The sequence below is a fragment of the Ahaetulla prasina genome, chromosome 9 (genome assembly GCF_028640845.1).
Source record: "Ahaetulla prasina isolate Xishuangbanna chromosome 9, ASM2864084v1, whole genome shotgun sequence".
In the NCBI taxonomy this organism is placed as follows: Eukaryota; Metazoa; Chordata; class Lepidosauria; order Squamata; family Colubridae; genus Ahaetulla; species Ahaetulla prasina.
In genome coordinates, this window is record NC_080547.1 from 19936769 (window position 1) to 19959012 (window position 22244).

General features: G+C 40.6%; 1 protein-coding gene across 10 annotated transcripts in view; it reads left to right on the forward strand.

Moving 5' to 3' along the window:
• The window catches only part of ARHGAP32 (Rho GTPase activating protein 32), a 200145-nt gene that overhangs the window by 120087 nt on the left and 57814 nt on the right, over nt 1-22244 (forward strand). For 3 of the 10 annotated variants that reach the window (XM_058194899.1, XM_058194900.1, XM_058194908.1), the window contains 2 exons: nt 1945-1995; nt 4717-4785. The exons of 4 other annotated variants lie outside the window; for them this stretch is intronic. In XM_058194899.1, the coding sequence (XP_058050882.1) occupies nt 1945-1995; nt 4717-4785 (120 nt within the window). Of the gene's footprint in view, nt 1-1944; nt 1996-4716; nt 4786-12618; nt 13538-22244 lie in introns of those variants that run through there. 3 more of the 10 variants (XM_058194901.1, XM_058194902.1, XM_058194909.1) reach the window with 2 other exon arrangements.

The following is a 22244-nucleotide window of genomic DNA, read 5'->3' on the forward strand; positions in this document are numbered from 1 at the left end:
ATAAAGTACAATAGCTCGTGAATCTGATAGTCTTCACATGGCTTTTGTTTTCAGTATCTTTTTAAAATAATAGTTTTAAAAAGTGTAATAGTTAATCATACCCCATTATAGCATATACAATAGAAATCAAGGTTACCTAGGCAACTTATACAGGGCTGGGAGACTTGGCAGCCATTTTGAAATCATTGAATTGCAATTATTCCAGCATGTTGGCCATAACCATGGATAATATTTACCATTACAGATGCTTTCCAAGTGCTGGATTTGCTGGGATAGCCACATTCAGCAGCATGTGAAAGGCTGCATATAAGCAGGGATCTGATACATAAAATAATTCAACCCGTCTTCTTGAGCCAAATGGTTGAACTGGTCCACAAGAAAGTCTGTGTTGATCTCATTTATTGCAACTTGAAAGATGGCGATAGGTGCACAATTCTGAAAACCAGGGCTCAAAAACTACCTTCCTTTGCAAACAGATTTAATATTGTCCGAAAGGAGAAGGAAAGCATATTTCAGATTAATAATACAATAGGCTCTCAAAGAGATTCTTTGTCTTTTTACCTCCTAATTAATCCATTGAGCACTTATCAGCTTATAGGTTGATGTTCGGTACTAAATAAACCTCTCTGAAATTCTTTAGCTATTTTTATAGCATCATTCTGCGGCCAGCCAAGGGGTTATGCCAGGATAATGCTGGAATGGGTGTATATAAACAAGACATAGTATTGTCATTCAAAATACAGCTGGGGTTTTTTTGGGCTAGGGGTTTTAAAATTATCTTTTTTTACAGCTTTTGCAAATTGGAAGAGAGGGTTGCTTCCAAAAGCAATGCCCCACTCAGGTTTTCTTTAGTGTGGGAAATGGGGCTGCTGGTACATAATTATTTCCACAGTTACAAAGGAAGATCTTGACCATCATTTGTGTTGTAAATGTTGTACCTTGATGAAGGTATCTTTTCTTTTATGTACACTGAGAGCTTATGCACCAAGACAAATTCCTTGTGTGTCCAATCACACTTGGCCAATAAAAAATTCTATTCTATTCTATTCTATTCTATTCTATTCTATTCTATTCTATTCTATTCTATTCTATTCTATTCTATTCTATTCTATTCTATGTGTTTCTTTGCACTGATGGCCATTGGTTAGCCATCTGCAGAATGGTAACTCATTCTCTAACTGAATTATTTAAGTCAAAGGTGTCCAAATTTGACAACTTTAAAACTTGTGAATTCTGGGAGTTGAAGTTGACAAGTCTTAAAGTTGCCAAGTTTGGACACCCCTGATTTAAATGTTTTGAAAGCAAACACACACCCTAATTACAAAGTAATGCTGAATAATACAAACCTCCATTGATTTTTTCAGAAGAGGTTTTGGAGCGTGTGCAAAGAACTGTGGAAATCCTCAGCCCCTGCAGAATTACCGTATATACTCGAATATAAGCCGATCCGAGTATAAGCCGAGGTCCCCAATTTTACCCAAAAAAACTGGGGTAAACTGGGGACTCGAGTATAAGCCGAGGGAGGGAAATGAGGCAGCTACCGGTCAGGGAAAGCCTCCCTCCCTCAGCCGAGAAGGCTGGCGGCTCCCCCGCCCCGCCCTCTCACTGCACCAGCAGGGCTTCCCCGCGCTAATGCAAAAGCCCGCCAAGTTTGCACCATCCGGTATAATGTGAAAAAAAGAAGAAAAAAAAAAAACTCGAGTATAAGCCGTATATACTCGAGTATAAGCCGAGGGGACGTTTTTCAGCACAAAAAACGTGCTGAAAAACTCGGCTTATACTCGAGTATATATGGTAGGTTCCTGTGTTAGCATTTAACCCTTTGCGCGATGTTAAAGAAATGGTTGTAGGCAAGTCCACAGTCTTTTGAAATGAAAATGTTTTATTTTTCCAGGTGGATGCTTCTGTTAATAATGTGTTTTCTTTTAAATTGTACTTTCCCAGTCTCCCCTGCCCCCGGAGCCCGTCCAGCATCCTGGAGCTACTTCCCCCCTTGTACGTTTTCATTTATTCTTTTTTCTTTTTGTCTCATCGTTTTTCTTATTTTCCAGCTGAATTTGTAATTGCCTTCATATGCAATGGTAAACCAGAATGCTTGTTACCTCCCATTTGAGCCTTCAAGGACAAATTCTGTCTGAAGGGGTGTGTTTGTTTTGGTCATAGGTTGTAAACCAGAAACTGTGCCATGTTCCTTTCTGAACAATATAAAACCAAACTTCAGAATTTGTCCTTATCTTTTTATCTCTGAGAATATCACAACAAACAGATCGTGGAAAACGCTGTCTGGGATGATGCGAAAATGATCGAGCAATTGAGATTGCGTTTGTTGTTTAATCTTGAAAAAGTCAGAATTCTGGTGTACTATTGTATATTAATGTACTCAGTATCTGAGGAATGTGCAGTGACTTTTCACTGGGATTTCCTCGTACATTTTTTTGTTTCGCAATATGCATTAAAATGAAATCTACAGTAGAAGGTAAATAAGGAAGGAGAAAAATGAGTTTGAAACTAATTTTTTGGAGTAACTAAAATTGCCAATTATTTATTTATTATACAAGTAGTATTTGTAAAATCATATCCCAGAGTAAGCAGATTGCTTAAAAGTGTATGCTTTGGAAAAATGTTGATTTTCCTATACAATTACATAAGGGGTTTTTTTTTGTACACAGATACACTTTTAGTGTTTTCTACAATTAATTCCTAGAATAAATTTTTGAATTGCATGGAATCAGAGAATGGGAATTACTTAAGCATAACTTAGTATAGTATTAATAATTTTCAGGACAATCTATAATACTTTTCTTCATTGTTAGAGCCTTTAGCAGTAGTAGAAGCATATCAGCTTTGTCCTACAAAGCAACCTATCACAAAAAGAAAGCATTCCAATAAGATCATATTTTTTAATACTATTTATATTTATAATGGAGTCACATTATACAAAATTGCAGCAGAAAAGGGTACAGAACAAGGAATGACAAAGTGTGTTGCCACCGAGTTTCCAAAGTGTACCTGGAAGGGTACAGCTTTTTTCCCTCACTTCATTTAGAGAAAAACAGGGGTGAAATGCTCCCAGTTTGGACTGGATCGGACAATCCGGTAGCAATGGTGGCAGGTAGTTCAGAGAACTGGTAGCAAAAATCCCTGCCCCCCTCCCGCCCATGCCCACCCAGTTGCTTGGTCTCCTGCTTGCTTGCTTGCCGCTTCTTTCCGGCTCGCTCACTTTTCCTGCCCGAATGGTAGGAATAGGTTATAAAAAATGCTTTTAAAACCGTAAAAAAAAAAAAAAAGGCTCTGACCATCGCGCGGCTGTGATTGTCAGAGACTTTTTAAAAAACCTTTTAAAAGCATTTTTTACAACCTATTCAGCTGAATAGGTTGTAAAAAAAATGCTTTTAAAAGTAAAAAAAAAGATTGCGCGCCACGCTGATCACACACATGCCCCGTGAGCTGTTCTACTTACCTCATGCTTCCTTTTAGTGTGCATTGTGCGTGTGCACGCCAGCGAACTGGTACTAAACCGGTTCAGATTTCACCACTGGAGAAAAGCTACATGGTGTGAGATGAGCTTTAGAGAAATTTCATTTGGGGAAAAAGACAAAGCAGTGGAAATTATAGCTTGCTGTTTTTTTCTGTGTTCTGATAGGGGAAAATATAAAGTGCATATGACTTTCTGGTTTGCTTTGGCATAACACTGTGGAGGAGAGCATCACTGCTTTTTCATTCCTTTCCGATTCCTGAACATGGCTTCATCAGAGAGATAAACGTGCTTGCCATTCTCTGATATCACAGCATGTGGCCCGAAAAAATTTTTTTTTTATGAGTTCCATACTAGACATCCTCTGCAGCAATATTGGTTCAATGAGTCTGTCAGTTCCATCATCGCATACTTCGAGCATATGCTGTCAATTTGGTTCAGTATACTATTAATAAAACGAAACCATGGAAACCATACTATTAATAAAGCAAAACCGTGGCAGCGGAGAAATCGGTAGGTTATCCTAAAGGCCCTGGCAGGTGGTGCACAGAGACCCAACATGTGACTGACTAACGGGAGAACTGATGCTGATGCTCTTAGCCTCCAACTGTAAGGGTTGCAGTAAAAATAGAATACAATACCTTTTAGCCCTAGAAATGGACCCATTTTAACCAATCTATTGTTTTCTTTAAGCTACAGTTGACTTTTTACATTAAACAAAACCTTAGCAGATATTAATAAGAATAGTTTGTTTTGACAAACTAGTAATTGTCATGCTTTCAGGTAGAAGAGAGCAAATTCTAATCAAAGGTCACATTTGTTTCACTTTTTAGAAGGGAACCGAGCAGACGTTTGAAATTAAAATTTCAGTGCCTTAGAAAATCAAGGTGCTTTTGTTTAATCTTCAGTGTAAGTCTGTCCATTTCGGCACAGTCCAATATCTTCTTAATTATCTCTTCATGAAGATTAAGCAGAAAGAAGATTCAGAATACTACCAAACATGGAATTTATTTTATCAAGGGCCAGAAAAAAAGGGGTAAAGATTAGGACTATAATTTGTATTGTTAAGCAAGCAAAACAACCCAGAAAACACAATGTTTATTAAACACTAATTAAATGTAATAATAGAAAATTAATAAAACTTTATTTAAAAAAAAGAAAAGAAAATCAAGGTGCTCCTATCCATAATAACCTTTTTATCCTATTTTGCTCCATTTTCCACCCTCCACAACTGCATCCAGATTTGGAGATGGATAGTAATGGTTCAGCATCTATTTCAGAACCTTTGAACCAATCCCAACTGAGCTCAGGTAGAATGGATTATAGTTGATACAGTTTATAAACGGACTAACCCATAGTCTAACTCTGTTCGTTGTAGTAATAATGCCAACTAACGATTACTTGAGTTTGTTTTAACTGTTTGTTTGTTACAAGGTAGACTGTAGTTCCAGTTTATACCCACAGACCTGTCTTCTAAAACTTAGAAAAGATCTTTATTGCTATATGTGTATGTAAGAATATTTATGTTGATGGATATATGTAATGCCAAAGAAATCAATGAGGTAATCAGAATTAAGTTTTTTCCCCCCCAGAATTCGTGCCTGGGATGTATGTCTTACAAATTGGGATCCATCCATTTGTGTCAACATCAATTTTTTTTTTACCAAATTTAGCTTAATTCCTATTTTTAGAGCTTTCATACACATGTCATGTACATTGCTGCTATTTCTAATTAAATACAAGGGGACGGTGTAGAAAAAAACAGAACAAAAGCTAAATGTTGAAATCGTATTTTTAAAAAGCTGAACAGCCATTTTATATACAAAGCTGCCAAAGTATGACTAGAAACAGCTATGGTATAGTTGTCATAGCTACATTGCAAGAGCTTCAGGCGAGGTACATTTATAGTGATAAAAATAACCAGAATATGCTGATATGGTTAGTGTATGTTGGGTAATGTCCCTGCATTAAAATGGTTATTTTAACAAGCACTGAAACACTTGTTGCCTCTTGTGACTCACACTGCTTGTCATCATAGCCTAGAGAATGTAGGCTGGATATTACTAATTGAGTCCTGGAGTCTATAGATAGGGGCATCATATATTATTCTAAGAAGGAGGCTCAGAAAGTCAGAAAACCCAAGTTATGTTTATGTGCAAAACTACTAAGAATCTTTTGCCAACTTTTGTCCTAATAACTAAGATCCATTCCTCTGACTGGCAATAGGAAAGGTAATAGCGAATTCTTTGCAATGAACAAACTATTCACAACCACTCTAAAATCTAGCTTCTTTGTTAGACTGCTAGAAAGGACTTTTATAAAGAGTCTCAACATTAAATGTTCACTAAATGAATCCTCCTCCTGCCTGCAGGAAGTCAAAAGTATATTATATTTCTGTGAATTGAAGCAGTTAGTCTGAGGATATGGAATGAGTGACATAGAAAGTAGGTTAATAGTACAATTAGCCGCTCAGAGTCTATGGAAGTGGGTAGCTATAATGAATTTAAGTGAACAACAACGAGTCATGTCTTCTCTCAAACCGTTACTACTCACGAGTCATTGTGAAGTTGGATAGCTTTGTGAGTCTAAATTATATGTCTGTGCATACTAACTCCCCACCTAGCAGTTCGAAAGCATGCAAATGCGAGTAGATAAATAGATTCCACTTCAGTGGGAGGATAACAGTGTTCTGTGCGGCTTTGGCAAATAGCCGCACTAACCAACACGACCACGGAAATTGTCTTCGGACAACGCTGACTTAACCAAGAAATGGGAGATGAGCACCATGTCCTAGAGTTGACACGACTGACAGGGAAACCTTTACCTTGTGTATACTAAGCAACGTTGGGTCTCAGTTAGGTGGACTAAGGAAGTTGAAGCATCCAGACAGTCAGTGTGGAAGTCAACAATCCCTGTACAGAATGTAACCAGAGTCCAGTCCATAAAGTTTAAAAAGGAAGGCAGCATTTGAGTACAAATCAGCCAGAATCAAAAGAAATCTACCCAAAGGTCAGGACAGTGGGTCATAGGAACATACATAGCACTGGCATTTTTGTCCAGCATTGCTGTAATCACAAATGGGAAGTTCTACATAGAAAGCTTCAAACTTCCAGTACAATATAACAGAAGTGCACACTGCTCACTCATCTTGCAAGACTATTCAAGAACAGTAATGACTCATGATTAGATTGTTACCCTGAAGGGGCACTTCTTTGGAAGTCTAACTGTTCTTCATCTCTCAGCCCTGCGAGATGATCCGCATGGAATGTAGCTCTGAGGTCACAGACCTCCAAGGTCCCTTCCAACTCTGTTTATCCTATCCTATCCCATCCCATCCCATCCCATCCCATCCCATCCCATCCCATCCCATCCCATCCCATCCCATCCCATCCCATCCCCATCCCCATCCCCATCCCCATCCCCATCCCGGGTGGGGATGCGCAACTTAGGGTGCGCAACTTAGGTGTCCTCCTGGATGAACGGCTGTCGTTTGAAGATCATTTGATGGCCGTCCCCAGGAGGGCCTTCCACCAGGTTCGCCTGGTTCGGCAGTTGTGCCCCTTCCTTGATCAGGATGCCTTGTGCACAGTCACTCATGCACTCGTTACCTCTCGCTTGGATTATTGTAATGCCAGCCAGTCCTTGCAACTACCGGTTTAGCGAACCAGATATAAAATTAGCATCCGGTTCACCCGAACTGGTCCAAACTGGCTGAATCCCGGTACATTTTATTTATTTATTTATTTACTTATTGCATTTGTATACGCCCTTCTCCCGAAGGACTCAGGGCGGTTAACAGCCAATTTAAAAGATACAATAAATATACTATAAAAACAAAAGTAAAATTTATATAAATAGTGGCCAAAATTAAAAACTAAGTAATATAAAAACTAAAACCCCATTTAAAATTACTTAATCAGGCTAGCCCAGCTCGGCGGAATAAAAGAGTCTTCAATTCACGGTGGAAAGTCTGAAGGTCAGGGAGTTGGCGAAGCCCCGGAGGCAGCTCGTTCCAGAGGGCAGGAACCCCCACAGAGAAGGCCCTACCCCTGGGAGTCGCCAGACGACATTGTTTCACCGATGGTACCCCAAGGAGGCCCTCCCTGTGGGAGCGCACAGGTCGGTGGGAGGCTGTTTGTGGCAGCAGGCGGTCCCGTAATTAGCCCGGTCCTAAGCCATGGAGCGCTTTAAAGATGGTAATCAATACCTTGAATTGCACCCGAAAGACCACTGGGAGCCAGTGCAACCCGCGCAGGATAGGTGTTATATGGGAGCCACGAGGTGCTCCCTCTATAACCCGCGCGGCCGCATTCTGGACCAGTTGGAGCTTCCAGGTGCTCTTCAAGGGGTGCCCCATGTAGAGAGCATTGCAGTAGTCCAGGCGAGATGTGACGAGGGCATGGGTGACTGCGCGCAGCGCAACCCGGTCCAGAAAGGGACGCAACTGACGGATCAGGCGGACCTGATAAAAAGCCCCCCTGGCGACGGCCGTCAGATGATCTTCAAAAGACAGCCGCGCATCCAGGAGGACACCTAAGTTGCGTACCCTCTCCGTGGGGGCCAACGACTCGCCCCCAACAGTCAGCAATGGAGTAAGCTGGCTGTACCGGGAAGCCGGCATCCACAGCCACTCGGTCTTCGAGGGATTGAGCCGAAGTCTGTTCCTCCCCATCCAGACCCGTACGGCTTCCAGACACCGGGACATGACGTCAACGGCCTCGTTGGGGTGGTCTGGGGTGGATATGTACAGCTGGGTGTCGTCAGCGTACAGATGACATTGCACCCCAAAACCACGGATGATCTCACCCAGCGGCTTCATATAGATGTTGAACAGAAGAGGCGAGAGGACCGACCCCTGTGGCACCCCACATAGGAGGCGCCTCGGAGTCGACCTCTGCCCTCCTGCCAACACCGTCTGCGATTGGTCGGAGAGATAGGAGGAGAACCACTGATAAACGGTGCCTCCCACTCCCAGCCCCCTGAGCCGTCGCAGCAGGATACCATGGTCGATGGTATCGAAAGCCGCCGAGAGATCTAATAGGACTAGGACAGAGGAACAACCCCTGTCCCGAGGCCTCCAGAGATCATCAACCAACGCGACCAAGGCCGTCTCTGTACTGTAACCGGGCCAGAAGCCGGACTGGAACGGGTCTAGATAGATAGTTTCATCTAGGTATTGAGGGAACTGTCGTGCAACCACACTTTCAACAACCTTCGTCGTGAAGCGAAGGTTGGAGACAGGACAATAATTCGATAAAATGGCCGGATCCAGGGAAAGCTTTTTGAGGAGGGGCCTCACCACCGCCTCTTTCAAGGCGGAAGGGAAGACACCCTCCATCAAAGAAGCATTAACAATTCCCTGTTACATACCGTAATACTCTAGCCAAATACAGAGAATATTCTACCATCGCCCAGCCGTCCTCAGACTTGGTTGAAACCTAGGAAAGGAGCGATTGTGAGCTGTAATTTTTAAGGCTGACTCAGACTGAAGACATTTGCATTTTAGAACTATTTCTTTTTCTGTCTTTAATCTAAATACTCAGGCAAAGAATATTTATCTTTAATCTAAATACTCAGGCAAAGAGATCCTTCCCCCAAGAGGGAAGGTAGACTGGCATGAAGTTAATGGGGTATAGCAGCTACAGAAGAATGGGGTGGGGGAGAAACCCTGTTTCCCTCTAATAGAGTTCTCTGGTTGGAAGATCTTTTTTTCATGCAGCCTATGGGACAAGAGTCATCTTCTCTTTCATTGCTGAACTACAATTCTTAATATTAAAAGCATGAAAGTGTTGAGGCATACAAGTAGGTTAATTAGCTTCTTTTCCATTTGCTCCTAATCTCTCCCCCCCCTCTCTCTCTCTCTTTCTTTCCCCCCCCCTCCATCCCTCCCACCCCCCTTCTGTAAAACTATACCACAGTGCAGCTTCCCCAGCTTTCTTCAGATACATGGGATTATATCTGTTATTCTCTTCTGCCTATGAGAATTATCAGCCTGCATTATTTACTGCATCTAAGTTCCTGGAGAGCATTCTATATCCATCCATCCATCCATCCATCCATCCATCCATCCATCCATCCATCCATCCATCCATCCATCCATCCATCATATCTATCTATCTATCTATCTATCTATCTATCTATCTATCTATCTATCTATCTATCTATCTATCTATCTATCTATCTATCTATCTATCTATCCATCCATCCATCCATCCATCCATCCCTTGTTGTGCCCCTTTAAGCTATATTTTACTCTCCTTTCTATGCAGTTGCTTTTAGGTATGACAACTGAGCAAGCACGGCTGAATATACCAGCCACGACAAGCCCGTTATCAGTTCAGGTGCCTTCCAAACAGCTAAAAGCAGCTTGTTACAAAGAAAGGATGGAAGAGAGATTTTGTAGGCGATGACAATCACAATTAGGGTCATTTCCTAGCTGCAGTTTATATTCCTTTGTAGACCCTTAGCGCGTTTTAAGTCCTAAGAGGCAGGGAATTATTCCAGCACTTGGTGCATCTTGCACAGTGGGCTGGCAAACGAATTGTCGATAGATAAAAAGTGTCTCCTAAACCTCATGTATTCCTTTCATGTTTGTTGATGTGAATATCAAGCATGCATGAATTAGGTTTGCACCACCGTTTGATTTGATTTGACAACACTGTATGCTGACAACCAGGGAACATGTCACCTTTTTTCCCCCCTAATTCAAATAATGAAATTTAAATGGGGCTGGGGATTTCGTTTCCACTCCTAAGAAGTAGAACCTTAAGCTTAGAAATATTCTGCATTTTCCTTTGTCAGTAGAAACAATGCTACTTGTTTTCCACACGTTTATCTCTATTACCCCTTGTTATAATTAAATATTAAGGACAAATTTATTCAGTCACCTTTCATTGATTTTAAACTTGGTGGGCAGTTATGCCTTTGTACTGTTTCAATGCTCTTTTTCTGCCTATACCAGTCCTCCTTTGTGTGAACTGGATAGTTGGGATTCTCACTGACAATGTAAGTGTTGGCAGGTTGTGAAACATCCAGTATTATCACTCTTTTATTTTCAGCGCAGAAGATTCCCACTTGGTCTGAAGAAAGATAATCTTCTAAGATCTTGAGATGAAAGTTTATTTCAAGATTGAATCTGGGTCGGCTACTGGGACCAGAAATTTACTCTTCCGAGTTTTCAGATTTATGCTGGAGCTCATCCTCTACTAGAATATGTGCTTCGGGCTATTCTCTTGAGTCGTATTTATGTGGTGCCTTCCTATTGGTTGATTGCTGTGTTGATGACTGGCGGATTGGCTGTTATTTCCTTGTGCTGTGAAGCCCTCAGCTCCTACATACTTGACAAGCTTGTGGTAAATCAACACTCCTGTAAACTGACAAGGGGCCCATTTCCCAGGCTTCAATGGATCATTTTCGGCCCCTTGTCAGTTAATAAGAGTGCCGATTTATCACTAGCTTATCAAGTATAGGAGGGATGTGGTGGCTCAGTGGCTAAGATGCTGATCTTTTTTTGTTGTTGTTGTTTACATTTATATCCCGCCCTTCTCCGAAGACTCGGGGCGGCTTACAGTGTGTAAGGCAATAGTCTCATTCTATTTGTATATTTTTACAAAGTCAACTTATTGCCCCCGCAACAATCTGGGTCCTCATTTTACCTACCTTATAAAGGATGGAAGGCTGAGTCAACCTTGGGCCGGGCTTGAACCTGCAGTAATTGCAGGCTACTGTGTTCTAATAACAGGCTCTAACAGCCTGAGCTATTCTGGTCCTTGTCGATCGAAAGGTCTGCAGTTCAATGGTTCGAATCCCTAGCGCCACGTAACGGGCTCCCGTTCCTTGTTCCAGCTTCTGCCAACCTGGCAGTTCGAAAGCACATAAAAAATGCAAGTAGAAAAAATAGGGACCACCTTTGGTGGGAAGGGAACAGTGTTCCGTGCGCCTTTAGTGTTGAGTCATGCCGGCCACATAACCACAGAGACATCTTCGGACAGCGCTGGCTCTTCGGCTTTGTAACAGAGATGAGCACCGCCCCCTAGAGTCGGGAACAACTAGCACCTATGTGCGAGGGGAACCTTTACTTTTACCTTTGATCAAGTATTTAGGAGCTGAGGGCTTCACAGCGTAAGGAAACAACAGCTAATCGCCAGTCATCAACACACCAGTCAGCCAGTAGGAAGGCACCACAGAAATACGACTCAAGAGAATAGCCCGAAGCATATATTCCAGTAGAAGATGGGCTCCAGCATAAGTCCGAAAGCTCAGAAGAGTAAATCTCTGATCCTAGTAGCCGGCCCAGATTCGATCTTCCAACATTATCTTGGGACACGTATATTTGCCTTCAATTCCTGAAAGATTATTTCTCCTAATGAGAAGTTCATGGCAGGGTGACAGGGAGAATTGGATGAATAATTGACAAGCAATCGGGGATAGTCAGTGAGACCTTCTTCTCTTCAATCACAATACTTAGCTTTCTTTGCAGGAAACAGAATGGCACGTAACTTGTACTTTGGCCCTGAGTATCCCAGCTAAACAGAGATTTGAACCCAAGTTTCCCTCTTCCTGATTCTTATGTGTTAAGATAATGCTTTTTTATGAATTAGGCGAATTTGTTTTTCATGAACTTTGTAGTCCTCCTGAGGGTCTGTTCATTCTGCAAGTTTACACATGCCTGAAGACGTTGCCTATCTCGACAAAAACAAAGAGTTGATACGAATGGGTTCAGATCCTTATTTCAGTCCTACCTGTATTTTTGTTTATTTATTGTTAGATGTAGATCCTGCGTTTATTTTGCATACTTCAAGTTGCTTCCACTTGTTTTCCCTTCAGCAACAGCCCTGTGAGGTAGGTTGATCTGAAGGGACTGTCTGACCCAGCCAGCTTTCATGCCTAAGACAGGATTAAAATTCATAGTCTCTTTGTTTCTAGCCTGGTGTCTTGGTATCTACGCCAAGTGGGCTCAAAACCAGTGAAATTACATTAATATCCCTTCTAAATATATCCCCGCCTTTCACCATCTGCAGTTTTTGGCGTATCTCCGTAGTTGCAATCATGGGCTAAGGAGGAAGGCGAGGTGGGGGGGTGGGAGAGTTGTTTCTAGCTTAAGGAAACTGCCAAGAAGCATTAATGTTGACCATGAACATATCCAAGCAGCTGAGGAATTATTTGACGGGATTCCAAAAGAGCAGAGATGTCCTAAATCGTTATAGCTGCATTTGCTTGTCCCGCGTAGCAGATAACTCTAGTTAGCCTTATTCAAATCAGCCTTAATCAGTTTCCCCAATAACTTAATTGGATGCCTGCGAAGGCATCAAACTAGAGCTGTCGCCTTACGTTTTCTTCTTTTTTCCTCCCTGCCCATGATCATTAAGATTCACCCAAAGGGTGGGAGAGGGGGAAAAGGCCGTGGGCTGTCTTTTATTAGCCTCTCCCCCACTTCACTTGAGACGAGGGACAGAACTGCTTGCATGCAAACTCCCCGGATCTCCCTTGCTTTGAGTTTGCCCTGTCCACTGACTCATCTCTGCTTTTACGGCTGCTCCCTCCCGCTTCCTGTTGCCTGGTTGATGGACTAGAAATGACACGAGCCTTTCCAAGGATGAGCTGGGCCTCTGTTCAGCCGCTGAGAGTCACCTGAGCGGAGGCGTGGCCCAGCCCGTGAGGTGGAGCTGGATGAGCACAGCTTGCTTCACAAGGGTGAGATCCTTGGGAGGGGCATCCGTGGTTGCGGGCAAGGCAGAACCAGTGGGTGCCCCAAGGAGGTGCTTATGTTCACACACCCCCTCCAGATACAAAGCTGTGCAGGAAGCAACTCTTAACTGGAGAGCTCGCCTTGGAGGGTGGAGGGGAGATGGATTGTGTGTGCATGTGGTGAGGACTTTGTGCCGTGCAGTTGATCTCTCCCACTGCGGGTTGTAAATCCTGAGAATGCCAAGCCAAAGCTGATCAGCGAAACTCCACCGGTTTCTTTATCCAGTAAGCTGCCTGCCGAGTTCTTCAGGACTGATCTGCTTGGAGCTTTATTATTGCTATTATTTATTGGAGTAACAATAGGGGACAGAAAAGGTAAGGCTGTGATGCTGATTTGTCAGGTTGTTTGGGAGGTGTGTGTGTGTGTGTGTGTGTGTGTGTGTGTGCAGGTAAATACACATAGACGTTCTGCTTTTGCTGACTTGTTGATTTGTTTCTGTGCATCTAAAGTGATGTAATGCAGTGTGGGAAACAGGCGTTGATTAAAAAGAATTCTCTGGTGTGAGTTTTACTGGGTACTTTGGGGAGGCTGTTTTGTTTGTTTTGAGCAACGAGGAGTCAACATGATCTGAACAAAAAAGTGCTTCGGAAGATGATGGTTTGTTTCATTGGCATCCATCGTTTTCATTCTTTCCTACATGGGGAAAGAAACCCAAGAAAGAACCTGTTACTCAGGAATACTGGATGTTGTGTGAGATTATAACTGTTGCATCTAGAAAAACTAGTTTTGTTGTATTACAGAGAGTAGGATTGTTGGATCTGTGCCCTACAATCACTTGCCTGGCTGGGAGACTTCTCATCAAGCCAATAAAAGCTTTTTAAGAAGGACAATTTCTCCTAGCTTGCATTAATTACAGACTAGACATTGTTGTGATTATTTGCCTTTTCATAAATATCAGTCCTTGGGTCTCTTGGAATTGTAGGTACGCATTAATTCCAATAGGGGGAAAAAAAACAAAGCTTTATTAAAGTAGACATGAGCTCATAGCAAACCTCTAGAGATGTTGGGGATTATTGAGTACCACTTAATTTTTTTTTTTAAATTTGTGTGTATGAAAAGTATTAGGGCAAAAATTCAGATCAGAAAAGGACTCCCACCACTTCTACCCACTTTCCTTTCTTTCCACTTTGGTCTATAGAAGATTTAAAAGTTTCTGAACAAGTCTTGGTAGCTCTGGCTGCAAACCGCTGCAGCACAATCTATGATATGCTAAAAACAAAACAAAACCCTGGAGTATCTACATTGATTTCTTTTGCCTGTCAGATCGAAAACATGTTAAAGTGATGCAGGTGGGGAAGCGATAGCTTCCTCCGATTGTCATTGTTCTGATAAATTGCTTTTTTAAATTTAAATGTAAAGATTTAAGCAGTTCTTGCTTGTTTAAAAAGGACCTATTGTTTTTATTTCTACAGTGAGTCTATTAGCATCTCAACATTTCCTGGGAGGGTTGCTGGATAAAAAAATGATTGTAAATGGTTTTCATACCGGTCAGGTTTTTAAAAAACTTATATATATTCTAATGCAAGGCTGTTAAAAATCACATTATTTAAGTAATGGTCATAGCTAGATATTTCTAGTAATTACTGGATATACGTCCTACAGGCTATACCTTAGCATCATAAAAAACAATAACAAACCTATTTCAAATCAGTGGTATTCTGCTTGAAAAATACTTTCTAAAAAAGTTGAGTTTTTTTTCTCCCCGTTTTTTTCCTGAAGCTTCAAAGTGGTTGTACTTGAGTGAGATACATAAAGCTTGATATGTATTTGTTTGATTTCTGTTTTTGGGAAAATGAGAAAATTGTGCAAAGGCAATTTTGTGCAATTATAAAAGAAATTATATAAGTAAACAGCAAATAGGTTTTTCTGTGCTATATGTTTGTTGAAATTCTGTTAAGAATTGACAACTTTATAACATTGAAGTTGCCATGGAAACAAATGCTGCCTCTCAAATATGTTTTTGTTTAGTACACAAGGAGAATTCTAATGCTGAAATAATCTAGATTCATTTCGTCAGACTGCAGGTTCTCCATCCAAGTCCCGACCTAACCATAGCATCACACTAAATTTATAAGAAAGAAATACAAAGTCCGGTGTCGTTCTCAAAGATTTTGCTTGGGCGGTTCATGAAAAATCATGAACCTTAATCCAATCTACCTGAAGTATGTTTAAATAATCAGGGGGGAAAAATAAAGTGGACTCTTGATGAAATCTAGCAGGGTTTTCCTTAATGTTCCTACTTCTACATCTGTTGAGAACCAGATGCGGAGGTTGAGTGTGGTTTTCAGTTCCGTTTTGGAAATATAAAATATTCTTGCTGATTGCATGGACACAGCCCCCCCCCCTTTAGCAACAATATAGAAATAATTTGCCATCACTGTCTTCCAGGATAATTTTGATGTTACCTACAGCCTTGGAATTCCCTGGCTATCTCCACTCAAGTACCAACAAGTCTGATCTTGCTTACCTTCCATGCCCAGATAAGGTTGGCCAGGTGAAATGGTTGAATCCAAAACATGTTAGTGTGGTGCTGAAGCAAGATCAACTCCTAGTGTCAAAGCCACGGACTTCATTGAATGTTGTTGTCTTAATTTGATTGAGTCACTATTTCTCCATCCAGTCCACCTGACCGAGTGATTGTGAAGATAAAATAGGTGTGAAAATATATGGTATCATTAATTTTTCTGAGGAAACATGAGATATGCTCAACTTGAATATATATTCAAGCTACACAGGTTGAAAAGACGACCATAGCTGATTGGATTAAAACAGGTCCAAAGGATTCATCGTAGAAACAATTTATGTTTATCTCTAAAACAATTACGTACTTGATTTTAGTTTAACTTGTTGAGTTAAGTAGGGATGTGGTGGCTCAGTGGCTAAGACGCTGAGCTTGTCAATTGAAAGGTTGGCAGTTCAGCGGTTCAAATCCCTAGTGATGCGTAATGGAGTGAGCTCCCGTGACTTGTCCCAGCTTCTGCCAACCTACAAGTTTGAAAGCACGTAAAAAATACAAGTAGAAAAATAGGGATCACCTTTGGTGGGAAGGTATCAGTGTTCCATGCGCCCTTGGCATTTAGTCATCCCGGTCACATGACCATGGAGATGTCTTCGGCAGCGCTGGCTATTCGGCTTTGAAATGGAGATTAGCACTGCCCCCTACAGTCGGGAACAACTAGCACATATGTTATCTTTATTGAGTTAACTGATTAGTTTATGTTTAAATAACTCTTTAGACAGATTGGTTTGGACAGCAATCTTCCCCTCACCACTTGGAAGGCTGTTCTATGTTCAGGTATGTAGGAGAGTAGAGGCTGTTTTAACAGTATATGCCTTTTTATTACTGCTTAGACTATCAATCTTTAAATTCATTGACCCTTGTAGGGTCAATGTGTATTTGTAATGAATATCATTCCATTATTGAAACAAGGTTCAGAGCTACTTAAAAGTGTTGTTTTCCAGGCAATACTGGAAAAACTGCTTCTGCAGCTATTGAGCAATACACTTTACTAGAAGATATTAAAGATACTAGAATTAGTTCCATATGGAATATTAGTTCATCAGGCTATGGAATAACAGAGCAAGAGGGCTTAATTAATCTTGCTTATTTTTTGTCCTCTTCTCTCTTCCCCACTCCCCTCACCGTTTCCTTTGTTTTATAGTTTTATGGGCGAGAAAATTGAGAATGTCTTGGCTGATTTTTCATTTACCCAAGAGATGATAACGCATATTCTGAGATAGTATCTATATTCAGACACTGCAGTAATCCACACTGTGTATTTTATTAGACTTTAAAATGGTAATGTAAGTTAATATAAATTGGATTACATCTGTTTTATTCGTTTAAAATTTAATAGTGCCATGCTGCTATCTAAATGCCATTCTGCTCAATCACAAGGTAGAGGGTGCAACCTAGAATGTGGAATGTCACATTTTCTCATTGAAGTATTTATAGAAATATAGAAGATTAGAACCAATAAATCCGCATCAGAAGTCTTAAATAGTGCTTATTTGAGCAAAAGAATATCGAAAAATTAATTTTGTACAAAATCCAGAGCAGCCAGTTGCTCCTAGAGATTTAAGTAGTCTTGTTTTCCTGTAATGTCAACTGAAATATCTTTGGCTTTAATGTACATCTCCATCCTCCCACCCCCACCCCCAAATCAAATCAAATCAAATCAAATAAACCTTTCCTTAATTCTGGCCTTTTTTCAATTATCTGAACACTTTTTTATGGGAGAGTTCAAGTTAAAAAACAACAACTATCAAATAAATTTCTTCTCACCAAACATTTGAATGATTTAATGCTGTTCCCTGATATGCTAGTTTGTATACTATGTAGACAAACTATGTATTGTATACATACATTACATAGTTTTGTATACAAAAAACTATATATATATATATATATATATATATATATATATATGTATGTATGTATGTATGTATGTATGTATGTATGTATGTATGTGTATATATATATGTATGTATATATATATATATGTAAAAAACTATGTATTGTATAATATGATTGTTTCCTGATTGCTTATTTGTACCCTATGACTATCATTAATTGTTGTACCTTAGAATTCTTGATGAAGGTATCTTTTCTTTATGTACACTGAGAGCATATGCACCAAGACAAATTCCTTCTGTGTCCAATTACACTTGGCCAATAAAAAATTCTATTCTGTTCTATTCGATTCGATTCGATTCTATACTGTCTCTCATATATGTATACACCATCTACATAAAGCAAGAGAAGAAAACCTGCCTATTGCCAAATAATTATATACTCACATTTCAAAATCATGACTGTAACAGCATTAATGTCTTCCTTAAAACCAACATCAGTATTGTACACAGAAACAAGTTTTGTAAATATGTTGAAATACATCTAGTTTCTGTGTTTTCCACATTGATAGACAAACATGTTCAGCTTCGGTCTTGACAGTTACGTAATTGCTATCCTATTAGTACATTAAGAATGACATGATTTCCTATGTATCATTTAAATTATCTTGTAGGACATCAATTTACACTGCATGATATAAGATGATACATATGTGTGGACAGGCAGGGATTTTATAATGAAATTATTCACTGCTGGCTAAGTAGTAAGTCTATCTCGCATATTCCCAAAATCGGCTTTTTAGCTCTTAACTCAAAAGCCAGACTGAACTGTATTTGCAAGGTTAGTTTCTTGCGTTGATTCCTCAATGACATTCCAACTAAAAGTAAAACTTTTTTGTAGTTGTGTGCGTGTTTTTTTTAAAAAATTAATTTCAAACATGCACACATCTAAGTGGAATAATGTGCACCACTCATGAAGTTCAAATTTCTTTATTACATGTTAGAATAGCCCCCCCATTTAAAATGTACTGGTTTACGTTTCTGTAGTATAGCTTAAATAAGAAAGACTTGTTAGATAAATAGTAGATAGATAAATGATATTTTGAATTATTATTTTTTCTTTTGCTGCTTCAGTTTTCTTATCAAACTACCGTATTCTGCGTAAAGTGATGCACTCACATATGTTTTAGCGATTGCCCATAACACAACAAATCTCCTCACAGCAGCATCCTTCATGGGGGACTCAATCGACATGAATTGAAAATGTGGGTCATTCTCTGTGCTCGTAGATAATTCTGTATTTAGCGCACCCACCGCCATCTGGAACGTTAGGAGATGAACGCTGTTTACATGCATTTCTAAAAGCCACAGTTTGCTATGGCCTGCATCCCTTTAATTTACCTACTCTTGCAACATTGGATGTCGTGCACTGACGGTAAAGGCGCAACTGTCTTCAAAAGTGGTGTTTTTCTGTGTTTTTCGTGTTAAGGAGAAAAATTTATGAATGTGATTTTTTTTTTTTGACCGACATTGTATAGCCAGGCTGAGCGATTCTGTATTCCAGCAGCCAGTGAATTCTGTGGGTGACAGCCGTCAATAATTTCGCTCTTTTTTTTTAAGATGGGAACTTCATTTCCCTTACTTCAATCCTCTATCTTAATCTGTTGGATTTCTCAGAGGTCAGAGAAAGATGATTCAAATTAGCATGGAATTTGTTGGGAATCTGTCCCTTCCTTCTCTGTCTTAATTTGGCTACTGTGTTGGTGGGAATACGCTGTCATAACAGATGCACTAGCAATTGAAATCTGCAAATTAAAGCTGGCTCATTTTGAGTGACAGAGCTGTGCCTTATGTTCTGCTGCTGGCATATAGTCTTGCAGCTCTTCAGCTGGTAAATCTCGGGTGTAAGAATGCGTAGTTTGAATATTTAAAGATCGTGATGCCCTTGAAAAATATGCTTTTGCTCAGCAGAGATCAGCTGCAGCCACAGGCCCCTTGTTCCTTAAACCAAAATGAATGCTTTGCTTTAGTGTCCCTGTCTTGCTTACCTTCGGGGTTTCATCCAAGACCTGCAGTCATCTCATATAGATATAACTTATTTACCAATACCGTGTTTCCCCGAAAATAAGACCCTGTCTTATATTTTTTTGCCACCAAAAAAGGCACCAGGTCTTATTTATTTATTTTGGGGGGGGGGGTGTCCACTGACTCACCTCACTTGCGCACATCACCACCGAAACTTTTTCGGCCAGCAAGGCTTTCCTGAAGGGTCGATCCGGAGCTCTGTTATCGGCTGCAGAGGCCTTCAGGAAAGCATTGCCAGCTGCAGAAGAAATGGGCCGGCAAGGCAGGTGTTGGGGTGTGTGAGGCCTGGCTGCAACTGTCCGAAGGTAAGTAGTAGGGCAGCTCCACCAACCCCCCATCCTAACCCTAGCTTAATTTTTAACAGTGCACCCTAGAGTGGGTGGGATTTTAATTAGGGCTTATTTTGGGGGTAGGGCTTATATTGGGTGCATTGGGTAAAAATCAGGCTAGGACTTACTTTCGGAGTAGGTTGTATTTTCAGGGAAACACTTTCCCAAGTAACTCATATCAATCTTTTTACATTGTAGAAGGCATTATAAATTCATCTGATCGAAATGTCTGATCTAGACTGACCTAAATATCTAGACTTAATAATAGGCATCGCCTATGAGGATGATTATGATGATAACGATGATGCAAGGGTATTCCGTTTTTATTCCCCCCCCCGAACTCATTTGGGCAGGGCATATTTCAACGAATCACTAAATAAAACTTTTGAAATCGGAAATGTTCTCTAATAAAGCTACAATACCTGTGCAGTTTGTTACTGATGACAAGGTCCCTGCATAGGATTTTGAACTCCTCAGGATAGAAAAACCATAAATTCCATTAGCCCACGCCTACTCTTGTTTGCCAAGCGATAGCCTGTAAGTTCCGAAAATCAGCAGTCGGGCAGCACCTGTTTCTGACTAATTTTATTGCAAGGCATAAAACGCAGTTCACACAAGGATATGCCTTTCAATAAAACGTGTTAGTCAGGCAAGATTTTATCAGACTCCCAGGTTTTTTTTTAGCTTCTATCGAGTAAATATGTCAAAGTTTAATTCCAAGAAAAAGATAGCAACGCTGCTTTTTCAAAATGCTCCTGCTGAAAGAATAGACGAATGTTTTCTGTTTGTTCTGCCTTTGTCATGGTCATAAAACATCTAGACAAAAGGTGTAATGCTTGTAGTCAGCCAACTCTCAAAGAATACAGTCATGATTCTAATTAGAGAGGTTCATTTGCCCTTGAAGCCTATTGTGCTCCACTGTTATAAAATCCCAAGTATATTTTAGACCATTCCATTGATAAAGGTTCAGGGTAGCAAACAGTCAAGTGAATTTGTTAGTTACACTCATTAAAAATATACCTTCCTTGCCTCTGATTTTCTGCAGTCTAAAGTATATTAAGTATTTAATACTGCAGTATTAAAGTATTAAACAATATTTATTAGAGTAACTGCATAGTTGTGTTGTTTAGACTGGGTTTAGATGCCGTTTCCGGTAACATCCAGACTAGGGCCTGGGTACTTACGGGACCGCCTGCTGTTACCGCATGCCTCCCACCGACCCGTACGCTCTCACAGAGAGGGACTTCTCAGGGTGCCGTCCGCCAAGCAATGTCGGCTGGCGGCCCCCAGGGGAAGGTCCTTCTCTGTGGGGGCTCCCACACTCTTCCCCCGGGTTTATGCCAAATACCTGACCTTCGGACCTTCCGTCGCGAACTGAAGACACATCTTTTCATTCGCGCGGGGCTGGCTTAAATTTTATTGATTTTAAATTTTTTATTAATAATTTTAAATGGGGTTTTAGTTTATTATATATTTTAAACTTTTTAGGCTAATTATAAAATAAGTTTTTTAATTTGCATTTTAAATTGTACATTGTATTGCCTGTTTTATTTTTGCCTGTACACCGCCCTGAGTCCTTCGGGAGAAGGGCGGTATAAAAATCAAAATAATAAATAAATAAAATAAATAAACAGTTGTTTCTCTCCTTAAACTATAACTTAAATTGAATATAGTCCCCTAGTTTAAGAGACAGTATACTAAAAAGCAGAGACATCACCCTGCCAACAAAAGTGCATACAGTCAAGGCTATGGTATTCTCAGTTGCAATGTTTGGCTGTGAAAGTTGGACCATAAGAAAGGCTGAAAGCCAAAGAATTGAGGCCTTTGAACTCTGGTGCTGGAGAAGACTCCTGTAAGTCCCTTGGACTGCAAGGCGATCCAACTGGTTAGTCCTAGTGGAGACCAACCCTGACTGCTCTTTAGAAGGCCAGTTCCTGAAGATGAAACTCAAATACTTTGGCCACCTAATGAGAAGGAAGGACTCACTGGAGAAGAGCCAAATCCTGGGAACGACTGAGGGCAAAAGAAGGAGGACATGGCAGAGAATGAGGTGTCTGCATAGAGTCACTGAAGCAGTCAGCGTGAGCTTAAATGGACTCCAGAGGATGGTAGAGGACAGGAAAGCCTGGAGGAATGTTTTCCATGGGGTTGCGATGGGTCGGACACGACTTCACAACTAACAACAACAACAACAACAACAGTTTAAGCGAATATATAATAAGAAAGGCCAGCTGTCTGCAGTTTGGCAGATCGA